The 21,377-nt window shown below is 39.3% G+C and overlaps 1 protein-coding gene across 1 annotated transcript in view; it reads right to left on the minus strand.

The window, feature by feature from the left end:
• Positions 1-16,224: 16,224 nt before the first annotated feature.
• Positions 16,225-21,377, minus strand: part of LOC121317115 (E3 ubiquitin-protein ligase rnf8-like) — a 33,869-nt gene continuing 28,716 nt past the window's right edge. The window contains exon 8 of the mRNA XM_041252729.1: positions 16,225-16,866. Coding sequence (XP_041108663.1) covers positions 16,787-16,866 — 80 coding nt within the window. The 3' untranslated portion in view covers positions 16,225-16,786. The remainder of the gene's footprint in view (positions 16,867-21,377) is intronic.

The raw sequence follows: 21,377 nt of genomic DNA on the forward strand, positions 1-21,377 counted from the left end.
AACCTCTGGGAATTCATGGCTGATTTGATTGTCCTTCCTCCGGGCAGGCTACTAACGCTTAAGAGTACATTTTTGTAAAAGCATTTTTAGGATCCATAATTTGTTCTAATGTAAACGTGGTAAGCACTGAATGACCAGCAACCTTACCATTTGATAAGGGAGCCTGGAACTCCATGGCAAAAAGCTGCTACAACTCTGAAGGAATGACCGGAGAACTGCTTAGCTGTGAATCCGGACCTGGAAAGAATCTGGCGAAGGTGAAAGAAGAACCAATGGCGGGTGACTATTGTTCCATTTTCGTTAATAAACAGCGGGTCTGAGGGTGATGCGCCCTGAGAAAGACAGAGATGGATAACAGAGAAAGGGGTCATATGGGCTAACATGGGAGTTTTATTTATAAATGAAATAGAAAGGATTCCCTAATCTTCCCAGCAATTTTGATTAAGAATACAGGGTGGTCAATTTTTGCATATTGCAGGGAGAAATCTTCGAGAGGGATTAAAACTATTGATGCTGGATGTTTTTGAGATATGGTGAGTGGAAATGAAGGAAGTTACAGGAGGAATAGTACAGGTTCCTTTGTTGAAGTTATTACAAATCTGACAGCCTCCAGAGTATGCAGTATTGCAGCCCTGATCGTCCTTTGATCTGGAGGGGATGAAAAGATGAGGAGGATTGCGAGGGAAGGACATGAGGGGACGGGGTGGAGGGTCAGTGGGGTGAGCAGTTGAACTGCATGCCGAGCATACTAGAAGCCAAAGACCTGTGAAAAACAGGAGAATATGTATTGGTCCAGTGCGCCCCAGTAGATGCTCTGGTTCCATTGTTGAAGATGGGCAGCGGCTTAGGCAGAAAAATACTTTGTAGTACTCAAAGAAATGGGAACCTCCGAATCTAACTGAGAAGTCTAAAATGATCGCCATACAATTAACCAACTCTCGCTGGGGATAGAACTCTCATATGATGTCCCTGAAATGGCCAAGAGCTAGAATGAACTCGGAAATGGTGAATGTTTTGAATAAACTGCTGATGAGCTGAAAGAAGAAAAGCATCTCACAGAGAAGGGGCCACTATGGGGCCTGCTAGACGCCTGCAGTGAGGGGAGAGAAGCTGAAAGGTTATAGTTGGAGGAGAAGGGACCACCATGGGGGCCTGCTGGACACCCATAATGGCCAGAGAGGTCACTGCAGTGGCCTGCTGGACGCCTGCAGTGAGGGGAAGGAGAAAGGACCACCATTGGCGTCTGCTCTACACCTGCAGTGAGGGGAGGTAACCTGAAAGGTTATAGTTGATGCCAGAATGCTCAGTAACTGCTGAATGAGCCTTTGATTAACAGGCGTTGTGGTCCAGCCTTCAGAGTTTTCTGGATGTGAACGCGCTTCGTGGAGATGCAGTAGTTGCAGGGCGAGGTGTTTCAAGTCTGCTTAATAAGCAGACTTGGACTTGTTTCTTGAGAGTCACATGTTGGAATTTGTAAAAAAACCCATACTGGCATGGGTTGGGCTTGTTTTGTCATGAGACTTGGCAACACTGGGAGCGAGCTGTAAAGCAACGATCTGTGCTTACGTCATAGCATCTGTGATGGGAATGATGCTGCAGAGAAATAATATGCATGTGTTATTCAAACATCCTTGATGCTAAGCATTGTTTCTCATCTATATATATATATATCGTGAAAGATCCTCGCACTCTCACGGTTCGTTGCCCCTTTAAGAAGTAGATCCAGGCACGGAAATGGATTTTTAAAGTGCTTACGCGCACTTTTAATGAACACAAATAAACATTAAACAAAACAAACACCTAGCTCCTTCTTGGAGCACTAACTATACAGTCATCATTCCCCTAACTAACACCCCGGACAGCTAAGCTGTTAACCAGCACCCAAAAATCACAAAAACCACATCATTTTAACGCAATACCTTAGTCTGACTGCTCGGAACCAGAGCACACTTTTTGTTCCTTCCCTCCGCTGCCCTGAACTGACCAACTGCTTTCTTTAAATACCCTGCACCTGGCTCTAATTTACAATTAGCACCAGGTGCCGGGGATTACTAAACAATAAACCAATTAGCCCATTCACCCAAATGTGCATTCTCACATGTTTTCCGCAGGGAAGGATTTTAACCCCCCCCCCCCCCCCCCAGGTGTGCAACACTAATCGGCCATACCAAGGCCACCCCCTCCCCTAAAAAACAACCACCCGCACTAAAGTCCAGAAATGTCCATTTCCGCCCTCTTCCACGAGCGGGCTTGAGGGTGGGTCGGACCTTCTGGCACCTCTAGGAAGGGACCATGAACTGGCGACATGGGACCCCATCGGGATGACAGGGCTGACCAAAGCGACAACCGGAGAACAGGAGGATGCAGCAGTGGACAGAGATCTTCACCTGGGGACCGGCGCATCGATGTCCGATCACCCAGGGGAAGCGAAGCAACAAACAGGGGGAGCACCAGCGACGTCTGGCAGCAGCCCAGCGATGTCTGGGTGCTCAGGAAGAGCGGAGCAGGGAACCAGGGGAAAAGCTGTGGCCAATGTTGTAGACTCCTGGGCTCCAGGTCCAGCGCAGGAAGGTCTAGGAAGACCGGCAGGGTGTCCAGGAGCAAGGGGTAAGGGACCGCACCTGGCAGTGCCGGACTGGTTCGCTGGGGTGATGGAGGTGGGCACCTCACCTCCTCCTCTTTGTTCATTGCTTCTCCCTCTCTGGGCTCTGGGAGCGGCGGCGCCTCCTCTCTGGGCTCTGGGAGCGGCGGCTCCTCCTCTCTGGGCTGTCCTCACTTTTGGAGCAGCAGCTCCAGCTCCGTCGGCTCCCGCTCTGGCAGTCCAAGTACTTGCCTCCACTTTTTATCCTGCTCTTTTTGAGCAGTGGTATTTCAGTTGATTCTTGCAAATAATTCCTCTATGCTTTCCATTTTACTGGGTCATAGGGGCGCCCACACACGCTGCCACCATATGTGAAAGATTCTCGCACTCTCACGGTTCGTTGCCCCTTTAAGAAGTAGATCCAGGCACGGAAATGGATTTTTAAAGTGCTTACGCGCACTTTTAATGAACACAAATAAACATTAAACAAAACAAACACCTAGCTCCTTCTTGGAGCACTAACTATACAGTCAGCATTCCCCTAACTAACACCCCGGACAGCTAAGCTGTTTACCAGCACACAAAAATCACAAAAACCACACAGTTTAACGCAATACCTCAGTCTGACTGCTCGGAACCAGAGCACACTTTCTGTTCCTTCCCTCCGCTGCCCTGAACTGACCAACTGCTTTCTTTAAATACCCTGCACCTGGCTCTAATTTACAATTAGCACCAGGTGCAGGGGATTACTAAACAATAAAACAATTATATATATATATATATATATATATATATATATATATATATATATATATATATATATATATATATATATATATATATATAGTTGGGATCAAGATGACGTAACTTTCATAACTAAGTAAATGCTTTTCAGTGACATGACCACCTTCAAGGTCAAATAAACTAATGACAGAACCAATACAATAAAGACCCTTTCACTGTGTCATGCGGGTCGGCTAAGCGTTTTCAAGCTTCTTTTTGAAGAAGCAGGGTCAACGTTCATATGACCACCCTTTCATCTGTTCAGGCTTTCAAGTTGGCGTGCTTGTTATGGATGCTTCCATCTGTTTCTCTGGGTTGAATCGTCAGTCCAAATGTTGATTAGAGCAAATGTTTCTTCATCGCTCCACACCATCCCTGCAGTAATCAGCCTCATGCTGTGTCTCAATCTACAGAAATATGTCTAAACAGAACAAACAGAAACAGTTCCTTGCAGAAGTGAAACCTTTAAGCTGGCATTGCTGCTTGGGTTTAGTATTAGGGTCAGTGTTGCGAATGCCCTGGTATGTGGTTTCACACTATGCAGGATTATGACCTGAGTAGCCAGAACCCGTTCAGGACCTATGTAGGAGTGCAAGTGTGGAAGAGGCTTAACATATCTATCATGAAAATTTCCCTTCATAACTGAACTTACATGTTATTTCTTCAAGTCTGATCACCACTCCGATCTAGGTTTCATGAAAAACTTGCAGTGGTTAAATTTGTCATGGTACTGAAAAAAGTGTGACAAACTCCTAATCTAATAGACTTCAAGACAGCCGTGGGACATTATTGAAAATTATTTGGTTTGGTTGACTACTTGTCACTGCTGAAGAGTCTGTAAAGAATTTTAATACAGCAGACCATTAATGCTTTTTAATATTGATCTAATTTTTAGTAGTTTTTTACAGTTTCTTATTTAGCCTATATATATATATATATATATATATATATATATATTATATATATATATATATATAACCTTTCATAGTGGACCACCATCACAAAACACTTTACAGAGGTAGGCTGTGAACTGAGAATAGGACATTGATTTAACATCTCATCTGCAGGATGGAGCACAAGGAGGTTAAGTGACTTGCTCAGGGTCACACAGTGAGTCAGTCAGCGGCAGAGGGGGGATTTGAACCTATCACCTCCTGATTACAAGCCCTGGACTTTAACCACTGGACCACACTGCCTCCTAAAGGTTGTTTGGAGTTTAACATATCACTAACAAATTACAAAATATCAGTGTTTAAGATTTTGGTATTGTCAGCTTTGAGACTGAAACATAGATGGTGCATCCATTGCCAAGCTGTACTGCATTTAAGAACTATGTTTTCACTATGCTTTCATTAAATATGATTTTTATATCCCAGCTAATAATCTGAGAACCACATCCCTGTTTCCTTTCCTTGTTGATCTGCACCAATATATTGCTCCTCCTCCCTTCTGCCTCTTTGGCAGTTATATCTCCCAGCTGTCACTTTAGAGTGTGAGGCTCTTCTTTGGGTGTTCAGATTCTGGTAACACATATTCTATCAATTGCATTCTAAATAAACCTATTTATAATGCTATATGTTATAATATGTTTAACAACATTTCTTAAACTTGTTTTTATTTGTCACTGATACCATTTGAAAAATATAATTCTTCAAAGTAAAGTGAATTGGTTATATTCTTAACAGCCTTTTAAATAACAAATTGGGCCACCTGGGCTTTGATTTAATCAACCAGTTCCCTGGCAGGAGGATAAATCTTTTAGTATTGAATAACATACTACAAGATCAAAAAATCTATGGTTTTTTATTTTATTTTTGTATTTATGTTAGCCATATTAAATGGGAAGTCCTGTGCAGATTATACCTGAATCATGCGTTATGATTGATTATATATTTGCAATTGCAAAAAGGGATGTTGTATATTGAAAATTCATCTTAAAAAGCCCCCCAAACTCTAATTTGACCTCCTCTGTCTAAAAACCTTGGTCATCTCCCCCTCAACCTAACGTAAATACAAAACAGGTCAAAGGCAAGGCTTACCCAAACAATAAAGGTCAAAGTTTACTTACAAATAAATTGTAGACAATGAAGGAATATCCAAAAAATTAATCATTGAATAAACTACTAACGTCTATATAGTAGTTACACTGGGTATTGAAATCTCCAGAAACTGTGTGTGTGTGTGTGTGTGTGTGTATATATATATATATATATATATATATATATATATATATATATATATATATATATATATATATAGTTCACAAGTTTCACAATATGCACACGTTTTCTGATGGGTATTTGATTGTGTCATATTTGAACAGTGAAGTGTGGGTTATGAACAATAGATACTACATGCAAATAACAAAATTGCAAAAGAATATGTCTGTATACCTGACACCATTTCTCTCTTTCAGGGAAAGTGTAGAACTCCCTGGTGCCCCCTGGGAGACTATTCTTGAATAAATTAAGTTGCTGATCCGTTGCATTGGATCAAACCGCAATCCCTGCCAGACTAACTGATGAAGGAGCCAATTAGATGTGATTTAGCTAATGGGGTGGCAACCAAGGTTGCTAAGCAACCCCCAGATCTATTTTATTTGGTTACTTTGTGGAATCCAAAGGTGCATATTTTTCTGCTCTTTCTGCTGAAGAGTTTTATTTTTATTTCAAGCTGTTGTATTCAATCCCTATTTAAAATCATTTACTCTATACAGCACATAAACATCTACAATATAATATAAAAGTACAAGAAAAGTTAATTCTTGAAAACATGCAACCTTCCCATAATGACATCTATATGACATCAATCCTGCTTATATCACTGCTTGGTGATAAAATGTCCCAGCCAGAATGTAATTGGGGTCAATGGGGACTTGTTCCTGATAATATACATTTAATATATTGTATCAACTTTTCCTATTTTACTATTTTGCATTGGCTATATTAATTAAAACATAATTTGAAGTTTAAAATCAAGCATTTTTTTTTATTTAATTTTTGTTGTTGTTTTAATTTGAAATTTGAAAGTTGCACAGTGACTTACAGGTGAATGTTCTAAGAACAATGTGACATAGACAGTTCTGAGGTGGTTCCAATCCTAAAAGGATGCATTGTTTTCCAGGTTCAGTCCACAGGGAAACAAGGTTTTAAGTCTGTGAATCCAGAAGTTTTCCCTTTTATCTAACATGTTACGGTTCTGCACTTTTTCTATTGAAATAATCTTCATATCAGAAAGGCAATGGTTTTGAGAGATTATGTCCTTTGCAACAAGTTGTTTTAGCTCCACATATATGACAGGATGCTTGGGAATGGCTTTCTGGAGTTTTACTGAATTGTCCACTAATGGGTGAATTTCCTTAATTGCATGTTTGTAATTTGACACTGTATGGTGAAAATCAACCACAAATTGAATTTGGTTTTCTTTGATGACATTATTTTTCACCTTGTTGAGTAGAGATTCTCTAGACATAAAGATATAATCAATGTTTCACCACCAAACCAAGGGTTTATGACTTGATTCAAGAAGGATGTGTTTTTTTTTATATTTATTTCATGAATAAGCTTGCAAAACATGAATAATCTGTAAAACAAAGTCTTTTGTTTAAAATCCCACCTACAGTAAGTGTATTTGAGGGCATGTCAGTGTAAGTTCCTAATGCAGATAGTGGGAGCCGCACGTGGACACTTTTTTGGCAAACTACACACTTGTGTGTATTTTCTCTCATGCACTGTACCATAGTTAGTACAGTCACATTGCTTGTCCCTTTTTAACATTGCCCTAGTTGATACCATTACCCTAGAAGCGGCTGTCTGCCACTACAATTTTATCTGTAAATATTGTTAATAAATCTTAAGTGCCTGTGTGGTGTTGCAACATCACTTCTCTTACGTCTATCACTGGATATCCATACCCCCTTTCACAGGAACATACTTAAGAACAGCAATGAGAACAGCAAAAGAGCTATATTTCAGCAATGAGCATTTCATAAAAATATGCATAGACAAAAGAGATAAATAAAACGTAATTGTAATGTTGACAAAAGACCACCCAGGTCCACCCAACAGTCGATTATATCATATTTTATGAGGATGCCGATATCCCCAGACAAAGTCTAAGAAAGATTGTAAATACATGTTTAAGAATAATTTTGTGACTACAAATGGCCTGAGGTATCACTTGCTAGAGAAGCAGAAAATGAAAGTGATCAGCTTTTTGTTGACTGCATGTTTGCAAAGACTTTAGGTTAATGCAAAAACTATATAAATTTTGTGATGTGTACCAAATCATCAATATGCCTCTTCAGGTTAGTGATGCGGTAAGGACTGATTTACCTGCACTGGGCAGTTTCAGGCAATCTGATATATTGAAATGTATACAGTAAATGTTTGTGCTATGATTGCTTGTTTTTTTGTTCTCTGTACATGCTTTTAAGCAATTGTATGACAAATGGAACCAACTGCTTCACTGAGTTGCATTAAGATTCATTGAGTTGGAGATTATCCGGCGATAACCAGATATTTGATAAAATATATTGTTGCCACAAAGTCTCACCACAGCCCAGAATGAGATATTAACAGTCAGATAGGATTACTAAGAGGAAACCAGCAGAAATGTTAATAGACTTGTCTGACTCTGTAAAACTATGTAATATAAATATAAGGATATATAACCTAAACGCAGTGGTCATTTTATAAGGTTCCCACATTAGATACCTCATTCCTTTGCATATGCAAGGGGTTGGTTTCTTTGATTTCCCAGGAAGGCCAAACAGTGTCCTACTTGTACCTTAACATGTTGGTGATCATTTCCACTCCACAATGCTCAATGTCTACCTGACAGAAAGGACACCCTTCGAGATGCTAACCCTACCATCCATGTGCTGGTATTGTACATAAATGGAGCAGGAGACTACACAAACTTCCATTCAGTTCATCCATTCACAATAGAATTCTGTTATTGCTTATACCTTCAGTAATTATCATAGATTAGACTGTTTTTTTGTTAGACATCCATAATCAACACACCTTTGACAAGTATCATAGATGGTGCCAAACTAGCCTTGAGTGCAGAGACAGATTTAATCAGTTAACCAATGCAACACAACATGAAAGTGTAATATATTACCAAACAAGATCTGTTAATGGGCTATGTAATTATTTACTCACCATTTCACAGCGTGCCCCAGGCTTGAACTTGTATCACTTGACATTAGGACTAATTGGCTTCAAGTGGTATTTAAATATGCCAAGGGATGGATGCACACTTATGCGTCAATGGTGATAATTTGACCTAATTCTTCATTGAACTAATGTTCTCTGGCAGAGACTGTTGTGATTCTCTATAACTTAAAAAGAAGACTGGAGGAAAACCTCTTTAGAGACTGTAGATATTGCCCTAAGTTAGCATTCTTTTGCCATTTAAATTCCACGTGTAGTTAGACTTTGTATTGTGTATTATTATATTTGGGTAGCATTGGACAGCGTGTTCTGCATTACTCTGTTTAATGCTCTTTCTTATTTTGTTGTGTAGGAATGTTAGTTGAAAATAGTTGAGAAAACGTGACAGTTAATTAGCAACTCGTCAGGATTAATATGCTATAATTCCAATTAAGACTAACTCACAAGCATCTGGATATAAATAAAAAATGTACGCTATTGGAAATATGGAACTTATTTTTTTTCATTTCTCAAAAACGTTTTTCGCTGAGCGCCATTATAGCCTGATATGGTATAGCTGTTGGTGCTATTATGCTCAAGTACAGCATGGAAATTCTGTTATGTAAAAACTGTATATAAATTTAGCAAATTATGATGTTACTTCCTTGTGAGAATCTGCACAGGAATGTTGCAAAGAATGGAGGGTTCACAAACCAACACAGATCATGACCCACAGACTTATTAGCACAGTTACCAGCACTAAGCACTCAGCTGGAAACATACAGAATGAAAACCCTATAAGTACTACAGCTTTAAGTTATTTATCTTTTATGTAACTGAAGGTATGTACTGACATGTGAGTCATTCCTTAATGCTTTCAGAACATTGTGTTGAAGCACCTGCTTTTGTTCATGCAGGCAGCCAGGCAGCTGTTTATTCACACGTGCAAAACAACATCATCCCTTCTTGTGAAAGGGGGGAGTTGAAGGCGCTATTGAATCCACCTGCCAATCATGATGATGACACAGAGAGGTTGGGTGAGGATGTGTCGCCTGGCTCTCTCTGAGTAGTCGAGAGGCATGTCTTGCCTGTTCAGGAGAAACCCTGGTTCGGGGAAACCGAGTAAGAGAACTGGACGAAAGCAAAAGGCAAGATGGGACACAGAGAATGAAATAAAAAGAAAACAAATACAATTCCGCTACCCAGGCTGACAAGAGGATGGTAGCTGGGATGAATAAAAGTATCTAGCTCTGGGGGAAAAATGTGGGCACCCTGGTATAAGCCCAGTGAGGGAAGACTGGACTGTAATTAAGTCTTGCATCTTGCGGAATAGCGAAGGCTGCAAGCCAAACGTTTATGTGTAGTTTTGAATTTGAAAATGTTTTTTCTTGTGTTGTTTTGCCCTTTGAATTATAGATATTGTTTAAACTACAGAGACTGGCTTTACACCCGGGCTAGAATATCATTGTTAGTGACCTCCCAGGCATCTCTGGTGCCATCCCACTAGGGTACAGAACAAAACAAATCTGGTGCGCCTGAGCGCCGTTTTCAATTACAACTCTCTGTCTCACGTGTTTAGTGAATTTCCCACACCCAGATCAACCAAAGGACCTATAATATTTCAAAGTGAAAAAAAAAAGAATCTAATTACATGAGTTGAGAAACACTTACACCCATCTTTTGCAGACTTTTTTTAAATTGAAAGCTGAAATGGACCCCCACAAAATACAGTAATAAAATTGTCACTTTAAAACCTTAATTGTTTGCTGCCACTGCTAGATGTCTTTTGGGATGTGGACCAGGTAAAATGTTTAATATTTTGTATTGATTTCTGGATGTATTCAAAGTGCTATTAACCATCACTGGATGTTTTTCAGTGAAACACACCCATATACTTCCTAATACCCATGGCAACACAATGAATTTAAAAGAATTATTACACAGTGGTTGTGTTATGGCAGCACACTGGTAGGTAATGGATCATAACTAATGACATGCAAAATATGAAAATGATAGCGTCCTTAGTATAGAAGCATTGAACTGGAATTTAACTGAAAAACAATGTCATTGAATATTATTTGAAAAACCATGGAGGAATGTAGTTAACTGACACAAAGGAATATATTTTATTGTAAAATGTAAAATGTTAATAATTGGGCATATTTAAGGGGTCTGTCAACCACCAAGTACATTGTGGCTAAATGTTTTAGACAGATATTGTATGTAAAACCACAACCGGTGTAGCAATAATTGGGGGATTAGGTGATGATTTAAGGAAAGTGTAATGGCTTTCCAGTTCTTGTAACAAATAAAGTGGAGGTGCCAATTACTCTTGTGATCCAAAATCCAGGAGTTTATTGATGTGCTGATAGATATTCCCTAAAGGCAAGCTTGTGGGTTTGCCTCCATTAGTGGTTTCATTCACAGTGCCTCTGTGAGATATGTTTTATTCTCAATTAATTAATGAATTAGGTTTTAACCAGGGTAAAACACGTTTAACTCCCATCCAGCAAATAACATCTTAGGGGAACCCTGAACAGAACCCCCACCCAAACGATGTGCATAGAAAACATGAAGCAGTTTTCTAGATTTACGAAGTATGTGTGGAGACCACAGCAACTGGCTTTGTTAATGTAGGCCTATAAAAATGTGTGCCTGCAGGGCATGATAAAAAAAGAAAAACAGTGCCCTCTGGTGGTTTATTATGATAACATCAGGAAATACGCAGTCGAAAAAAGTAGGAAGCTTTACCTAATGTTCTTTAATAGTGCTGCAGTGGTTCAGCACGAAGAGGTAATAGTAGTACACGAAGAACTGAAAAGGTATGAACCATCAGTACAGTAGAATAATATCACAGTGGAAACAATTTCATAATTGACAGCTCGCTTGTTTTCTAATAGTAATACCGTTTTCGTTTTCCTTGGAAATCACTGCATAATGTATTTTTCTGTTTGACCTTACTGTAAATGGTTGGTTGGTATATATACACACACACACACACACACACACACACACACACACACATATATATACTGTAATACTTTATTAACAATTAGAATGAAGTGTGATAGCTGACTGAAATAACTTATGTTGTTTCCCCTTTTAAACATAAAAAAGAAAAAATAATACACTGGTTTGCTTTTTTTTTTTTTTTACTCCAAAATATGTCAGAATTTCTATTGAAGTTTACCCTCTTATCTCATTCTTTCATTTTTTAACTCTGCCGTCTCTGAATGTGTGGAAATATGCAAATGAACCAGAGGAAGTAAAACAAGAACTCAAATCTTGAAAAGGAAATCATGCTGTGGGGAATATCATCAATGGAATTAAAATGGAGAACTTAAATGAGCTAAACTAGGGCGCTGCTCATAAAACAGATTATTTATGGGATACCATTAAACCTTATGTGCTAAAGATACCAAAGACAATAGATTGGAACACATGGTTCTATAACCATAGGACACTGGTATGGATATGGTAGCATGGTACAGCTGTATTACATACCATTGTGATGTTATTCTTTGGTCAGAATATGTTTGTATCTATTTATATAAAACAGTTATATTTCCTTGTTAAATTATAATGTTGAATGTAGTTTACATAGGAAGTAAACCTTTAAATAACTACTATTTTATTACACAAGTTATATAAGTAAAACATTCCAGAGTGAAAAGGCATTTGATGGGCCACATTTCTTTTGACATTTGAACAAAAAGGGCAGGGTGTTGAAAACTAGTTACATCCTATTAGGAGAAAACGAATATGATTCCTTTAAACACATGACCACAATTTCAAATGCCTTTCTTCTAAGGCCACAACCTGGCACTCTAACAGAGACACTGTGTGCTGTTTGAGGTCAGAAATGTACAGGTTTAATGCTCTGTTCACTGATAAATCTTTTTGTGTCACAATGGGTTGTCATTTAAGCAATTAACCTGCTTCCTATGCCATATGATGTGGTTTTACAGCAACTTTCAATACTGCAGTTAAGCATCTAGCCTCTGTTCACACAGTATTTTTTACAGACAGCTTAAATGTCTGATGCAAAACCAGTCTATAAGCCCATTTCAAATCTCTTTCACAGTCAGTAATGTTCCTACTATTTTTAATAACTAACATCAAAAACTTATGTAATGAATAAATATATTATATAAAACTGGAACTGTCAAACTTTTTCCCCAAAGGCCTGGTACAAAACTGGACCAGACAGAATCTTTGTATAAAGGTTTGCCTATAATTTTATTTCAGATATTCATATACCCATACGTTCATCGTAGCAACCCATTTACTGATCACAAGGACTGAAGATCAACGGGCAACCTCCATTCCTGCTGTCAAGCAAATCTCCTCATTTTACCCACTGAACCCAAGCAATGGATGTTACAAAGCAACTGAATCCTGGAGGTGAGGTCCTGGCTACTCTGCAGGACCTCATTGGGCACATGACCAGCAGGGGTTGCTGAAGATTAACTATGTGCAGAGGATTTTTTTCCCCCTAACCTACAGGTGCACAAAGGCTAATGCATCAATCCCTGTGAGACCAGCTAAGACCATTCAAACCACACTTCCAAGACTCACCTTGCACTCCAAGCAGTAGTGCTTCCGCTATGTAGGTCACCCTGCTGAACATTCCAGCAACTCCTGGTGCCCAGCTAAGTGGGAATTGAAACAAATATTTACTGACTTCTTACTGGGTACCCCTAGGTATATAATATTCCAGAAAGGATTTACAGCAAATAGCTTCACTGACTGTAGAATGTTACCATACAGGGATTTCTAATGGACCTACTTTTTCTTGGATCAGCTTAACCATTTTATCAACTAGCAACAGGTGAAGGGTTAACACTACAGCGTATGCCAGTGATTGTAGACTCCCAATTAAAGTTGCCTGGCATGCATCTGGGCTTCATTGGGAGGTCTGGAGGGACAGATCTGGCCTTTGTGCCTGGATATCTCGCCAGGCTGGTCAACAGCCTTAAGTGCCACAACTGTGGACTAGTTATACACATGTTTAAATCATAATGAGCATAATCAATTTAGGAATGGGGTCAGCTGGGCATTTCAAATATGTCATGGCAACATGTGCATGCACTTAGAAAGGGTTACTGTAGAATGCCATGTTAAAGGCAAGTTTAGCACCGAAGGAATGCACGGTAACACAGACAAGCATTGTGAAGATATGAAAACATTGCATAACTACTGTGCCAATACACCATGGTAAACTTTTCTGCAGATGCTATATGAAGCATTAGTTCAAAATGAACAGTGATATGCAGATTCTTTAAATACTATTCTATAGATTAATTGTATAAACTGCTTGCTGGTCTAGCTGCATTCAGACTTACAGCACAGGAAGTGATTACCTACTTGTATGTAAGTAACAGTTTAAACTTTAATATACTGTGTTGTATTTGAAAAAGAGCTGTCTCTTCAGCAAGCGTAAGAAATCAAAGATAATGTTGCAAATGATAACAAGAGAAAATGTTCTGAAACTTTGGTTTTGTTTCTTTTCAGGTCTGTAAATCCTTTATGCATGAGAATGTCCAGACCTGGAGAAATAATTAACAAGACCTAGGTAGTGACATAACCTTTGCTGTTTTTTAAATGATTACACTGTAAGAAATGTTTTTATTTTTTTTTGGTTCCTGGGTAGTAAGTGTTATTTCCTAATTGCTTATGCCTCAAAAGTATAGAAAATGGCTATTATTCCCCACAAACTTTGCTTTTGTGACCAGGACAGTGATATTTTGAAATTTACCTATTTTCCAGAACATTTCAGATAGATTCAGTGCTGAGTAAACTTGGAGTAACTTCTAGAACTTTCCAGTAATATAAATAGTAGTATAAATACAGGGGCCTTAAGCCCACCAGTTCAGTTTTGTTCCAGCTGCCTAAGTGGATACATATCTGCATTTTTCTGAGATAGCATCAAGAGGCTGCAATGGTGGCATTCCTGATGGGTCTCCAAGGCGGTTTTACCAAGTTTCCCTGCTATCTTTGCCTTTGGGACAGCAGGGACACCAAGGCTCACTACCACAGGCGAGACTGGCCACAGCGGACTGAGTTCTCTGTGGGGAGGAACAACGTCAAGTGGGAGCCACTGGTGGACCCCCGGAAGGTGCTGATGCCACCACTGCACATCAAATTGGGCCTTATGAAACAATTTGTCAGAGCTCTAGATAAGGAGTCGGCAGCCTTCAAGTACCTTCAAGACTTCTTCCCTAAGCTGTCTGAGGCAAAGGTCAAAGCCGGTGTCTTCATCGGACCACAGATAAAGAAGATCCTGGAGTGCAGTGAATTCCCCAAGAAGCTCACTAGTACGGAGAAAGCGGCTTGGAACAGCTTTGTCGCAGTGGTTCGGGGCTTCACAAGGCTGAAAACTATGTGGAGCTGGTTGAGACTCTGGTGAAGAACTATGGCACAATAGGCTGTAGGATGTTCCTCAAAGTCCATATCCTTGATGCTCATCTTGATAAATTCAAGGAGAACATGGGAGCGTACTCGGAGGAGCAAGGTGAGCGCTTCCACCAGGATATACTGGACTTTGAACGCCGCTACCAAGGACAGTATAATGAGAACATGATGGGAGACTACATTTGGGGGCTGATTCGTGAAAGTGATTTACAGTATAATCGTAAATCTCGAAAAACTACTCCCTTCTAAATCTTTTGTAGTCATTTTTGTATTTCTTTAGTATAAATACATGTTAATTTGGATTCATATGTTGTTTTTTTCTGACTTTATGTGAACGAAAAGACACATTCGCCCATTTTCTCATTGGAAATAGGTAAATTTCAAAATATCACTGTCCTGGTCACAAAAGCAAAGTTTGTGGGGAATAATAGCCATTTTCTATACTTTTCAGGCATAAGCAATTAGGAAATAAGACTTACTACCCAGGAACAAAAATTGTGTTACATAGTGTTATTTTGTCTTGGTTTTTTTTTTTTGCTTAGTTGCCCTTTTACATAGCAGCATTTATCAGAAAGAGACCTTCTGTGTATTTAAAAAAAATGCCCAAACAAATATAAAAAATAAGAGCAGCAACATTGGCGCTTCCACTTTCTGCAGCAGGTCCTGTGGTGTTGATAGATGTCTGCTCTGCTTAATCATGCAAGACATAGTCAGTTGGATGTCTCTCTGACTCCATTTGATTTCCAGACCTGCTTGTCAAGACAAGCTGAAAATTGCTCAAATTGTAAAGAAAGTACTGCGTGTTCCATGAAGTATATGTTTACACACATGATCTATAGCAGTATGTCTTACTTTAATGTTAGACTACTATGAAATGACATATAGATTCTATCTATATATATATATATATATATATATATATATATATATATATATATATATATATATCATATATATGACTGCCTATTATTCATATGCATTAAATTTAGAAGGTTTGACACTTAGAATGAATCTTGCTAAAAACAAAAGGCTGTAGACATGAAATTTAAAAAAAAAAAAAAAACACTTGAAAGCAAAATGTGAATATTCCTCACCCCCGATTTTCTGTAATTTATATTTTTTGTGAACATTTTTTTTTTTTATGTTTTACACAGAAAAAACAGACACAATACTGATATAAATGCAAATCAAAATACAATACAGTACTAGCAATGAAAAATGAAAATGAAGTATATATAAAAATTGTAGTAATATAAAGTAACATACACATACAGTAATGAATGAAAATAAAAATACATGTTATATGTGTGTGTGGCCTAATGGGGAGCCCCATTAATAAACTGCTCAGCTATAATATTAGCTGCAACCGACCAAGAAGTCCACCCATCCCCTCCAGGATCACTTTTTTGGCTGCAGTCAACCCAGCAAAAAATAGACGTCTTGCCATTCTGGGAATAATCTTCTGCCAAAAGGAGCACTCCTAGACACAGCAGCACCTGAACAACAATCATCCCAGATATCACTGAACCTACACACTTCCAAAAATCCTGGAGCCTGGGGCTTTCCCAAAACTTATGAAGATAGGTGCCAACTACACCTTGGATGCACCCATGGCAGAGGGGGTCTTCCACAATTCTCAGTTGGTATTTTCTATGTGGGGTCGTATAAGCTCTATGGATGTATTTAAAATGTGCTAAATTTTTGGAGAATGTAAAAATATTGTCCCAGATTTTATCCCAGTCCAGAGTAGAATCAGATGTGTCTAATTCTATGTTCCATATGCTGGTGATTGGTAGGAGGCTGTTTTATGAAGAACAAAACAATTATAAAGTGCGGAGCCCAATCCCCTCTAAAAAGAATTGAGCCAGAGGGCGAGTTGGTAAAGCTGAGCTCCAAGGGACACTGTATGCTCGAAGGGATGAGCGGAGCCTGAAATACAAAAACTGCGAGAATCCAAGGAGTGGAAATGCTATTTAAAGCCTAGATATTTTTATTAGTCCAGGGTGGGTAGACAAAGGGTTGAGAACCTGTTAACAGAAATAAGTTATTCCAGAGTGGGGAAAGTTTATGTAATTTAGTATTAATGCTGAAAAAGTTATTGACCTTTCTCCATGTCTATAGCGTGTTAGCAATAATAGAACCCATATGGGAGACATAATGCTGCTTAAGGCCACTAAAAGCAAGCTCTTGGAGTCTGATTGGTTTTGCTATTTTGGCCTCAATAGAGAATCAGGAAGCTGGTAATTCAGGATCAAGCCAGGCTTTGAGAATTCTAAGTTGGAAAGCTCAACAGTACAGTTTAATAATGCCAATCCACCAAATGCTTTCGGACGATGCAATGTCGCCAGCTTGATTCTAGGACTCTTGCCATTCCAAATAAATTTACAGCATATTGAGTTAATAGCTTTAATATGTCCAGGGGGGAGAAGCAGGGATAGCACAGAAACAAAAACGTTATACAAGGGGAAAACATTCTTCTTTATAACCAATATTCTGCCATGTAAAGTAACCTGCAGTGGAGCCCATCTATTTAAATCGGATTTGATTTTATTCAAAGCTTTTGTAAAATGCGCTTTATGTATTGTTTGAAGATGTAAGTATGAATCTTGATTAGCAGTTAAGTAAAACCAGATGTCTGGAGCTGGAGAGGGATTTGCAACTGGAACAGGTTGCTTTGGCCACCAAGTTTAAAGGCATTAACACTGAATTGGACCAGTTGATTTTCACCAACATAATCAAACAATTCCAGTGCACAGAGAATTGAGTTGGATACAGTATGTCAGAAAGAAATAACAATATATCATCTGCATATAAGGAGATGTGGTGCTTGGAGCCCTTTACATCAATGGGAGCAATATTACTACTCTGCCTGACATCCTGTGCCAGGGGTTCTAGAGAAAGGGCAAAAAGTAACGAGGAGAAGGGGCACCCCAGCCAAGCACTTCTGCTAAGAGTGAACTTTGATGATCTGACTAACCCAGTCTGTACACAAGCAGTCTAATTATTATACAGAATCCGGATCATGTCAATCAAAGGCCTTCTCTGCATCCAAGGAGAAAACCGCACAAGACAGTGACTGTTGAGAAGCCAATTCAATTATATGGAAGAGATGGTCAGAAGCTAACCAGACCTTCATAAAGCCTGTGTGGTCCAGAAGAAATCATTCACCATTATCAGTTTAGTATATAGTTTCATGTCTGAGTTCAAAAGTGACAAAGGTCTATAACTAGTGCATTCAAACAGATATTTTCCTTTTTTTTTTTAGAAGGAGCATTATTAGTGCAGATTTCTGGTCCCTGTGAAAAGTCCCAATCTGAACCGAATGATTAATAGTTCAGGATTAGAGGGTCATCCTGGTCCCAAATCGTCAGTAGTTCTGGGGAAATGCCATCAAGCCCAGGAGACCTGCATTTCTGCAAAGAGCAAGCCACCTCCCTCAGTTCCTCCAATAATACTGGAGCATTCAAAAGTGCAGCCCCCTCCCCAGAAATATGCGACATCTCTTGCTAACACACAAGAACTTGTTTTGATTGTTTTGATGTATTGTCATCCGTGACTGAGCATCATTGACATTTGTATAGGGTATTTACACTGCTGATGCGCAGAGGCATGCTTTTGCTAATTGTAATCATATCAGTCTACTTTTAAGAATCAGCCACTTATAAGAATCAAATCAACAGGGATGGATGTGATTCTTATAAACAGAGTGCACTATATATATGCATACACACACGTGCGCACTCATACACATAGAACATACACACATACACATGCACATACCAATATGCACACATATCCTTTAAGCCCGTATCTGTACAACTGTACTATTACTCATGAATGGCAGCATTCCTGTGTGCAGATGTCCCATGAGATAAAGGTTGCAGTAAATGTAATTTAAAAATAGCTAGCCCATGACACGAGTGTGAGAGCTCAAAGTTTCAGCGGCCATCTTATATTTACACCAACCGGAAGCGTCGATTTTATGTAATTATATTTGACTGTGTACTGTAACCTAAATGCTCTGCTTGTCATGTTTCTATATACTTAATAAAAGAACATCAGTGACTGTATAGAAGATTGGATCAGCATCCACCAAGAATGCAATATTCTTAGAACTGATGCCAGAATTCCATAAAGCATTAAGACTTAGAACAAGCCAAAGGGTGGGTCTAAGAATTAAATGGGAGACCACCATATGTTATTTTTACGTAAATATTTATTACAACCTCTGTGTGTAGATATGTCCAGTAATTATATAAAAGGCAAGGGTCTATAAGATGGGAGAAATGTAATATTTACTATGGTTAAAGTAGTTTAAAGTATGTTTAAATAATATATTTTAGTATTCATCACATCTCATATTACTAAATATACTGAATTGGTTTGATAATGCTGCTCACATTAAAAAAAAAAAAAAAATCAGTTTAGACATTTGCATTTACTTATTAATGCTTTATCACAAACCTAATTACAACCAACTTGTGCTCTGCTTCCACAGTAGTCTACTGTGGTTGAATACCATTTGATACTTAACACACTTTTTGGTCTGTCACATGAGTGTCTAATTTTGATATGCAAATTGAATCCCTAGCATGTACTCTGCATTACATTAAAGCCCTTTGTTGCTAGTTAGTTTCGTGACATATTTTGCTATTGACTGTGGAAGCTTCTGTTTCAAAAAATTGCTCATCAAGTATAGACTCATTACTCTAATGGTGAGCCCTTCTAGAGAACTTCTAGGAATTCATTAACTGTGGTAATAGTTGAAAAGCGTATCACACCAAAACATGTTAACACCATGAAGTCTTACTGCATGAAATCAGCCATCCTTGCTGCCTCCATTGGCCATACGTCATACTACAGTGTAATGGCAAGTGTTTTAGTTTGTTTGTCTGCACTTCCTCACTGAAAAAGTAAATGAGCTTTAAATAGTCTTCACAGCACAGAAAAGCAATACAAAAATATTGTAAGCAATAATTGATTGTTCAGTAACATAACTGAGAATTTTGTGGTTTTGTAGAATGACTTGTAATTAGAAACACAGAATTACTACAAAGTATAGAGACACTGAAAAACTGTCAGGTCTGAGGGAACAACAGAGCATTATTTTATAGGCCCAGCAATCCCCCAAGGCCCGCCTCTCAGCCACTCATAGAGAGGGAAAGTCAACACACCCTCTTCCGCATCTCTCTGTGTCACTGCCATGGCTGACAGGCAGATCTTACGAGGCTGCTGCCCTCTTCCTGCAGCACCATACATCATTCAGTCAGCACAGATCTCCCTTGTTACAGGGCCCTATAGCCATTGTGGCATTTGGATAACGTTAGGTTATTATCATAACCCTGGTTCCCTGAAATAGAAATGTAATCATTACCTAATGGGTATTTATCCTAAAGACCCTGATAACCTGAATAAGATATATCAAACCTGCACGTCAGAGCCTGTGATGCAGTCGTGCCCACCAAGTTGGCCAGTTCATAGGCAGTCCTTCATGTGCCTGCATTTGGACAGCCTCTGCCTAGACAGGGGTTGACCATGGGACTTGGTCCCAGAGCAGACAACACATCGGCCGGTCTGCATCCAATGTCCCTGACAGATGCACCCTGGAACAAAGCCCACAAAGTTGCCATGCCCCTGGTAGAATGGGCTGTGAGTTTTTCTGGAGGGGGCAAGTTGGCTCGCTCATATGCAGTCTTAACTGTGTCTGTAATCTATCTTGGCAGCCTCTGTTTAGACAGCCCTTTCCCATGGGACAGCCCCATAACAAATAAAAAAAACTGCTCAGACTGCCTCCAACTCTGAGTTCTGACCACATAATATGCTAGTGCCCGCACCAGACAAAGCACATGGAGCTGCCGTTCTCTATCAGACTGGAAAGGAGGGATGAAAATCCTCAAATTCCACTGTCTGGTTAGTGCGGAATGCCAAGAGGGTTTTTGGCAAAAAAGCAGGATTGGTGTTAAGTGTATCTTTCGCCCTGGCTCCTGCAAAAATTAAGCACGCTTTAGCAATTGAAAAAGCTTGCATTTCACCCACCCACTTAGCGGACATCATTGCAAGCAAGAAAGCCGGTTTCATAGAGAAGTACTCCAGCTCCGCTGAATGAAAGAGCTCAAAGGGGGACATTGTGAGTGCTTGCAGCACCAGATTAAGCCTCCAGCGAGGGATAATGTCCTTCCTAAGCAGCCGAAGCCTCCGAGCTCCCTTTAAGAACTGTGCGCCAAGAAATGTGCTCATGGGGAGGCTGAATCAATCTTAATATGGCTGCCAAATAGACCTTTTAATGTAGAAGGGGATTTCCCCCTCACCAAATAGATCTTGTAAAAATTGCAGTATAACTGTCATGGGACAGGTCGTGGGGTCAAAACCCTTAGGCAGACACCACGTTTGAAAAACACCCCATGTACCCACACTGGGAACGTGTGGACACCGCTCTGGCA

Source organism: Polyodon spathula, chromosome 6 (genome assembly GCF_017654505.1).
Source record: "Polyodon spathula isolate WHYD16114869_AA chromosome 6, ASM1765450v1, whole genome shotgun sequence".
NCBI classification, from domain to species: Eukaryota; Metazoa; Chordata; class Actinopteri; order Acipenseriformes; family Polyodontidae; genus Polyodon; species Polyodon spathula.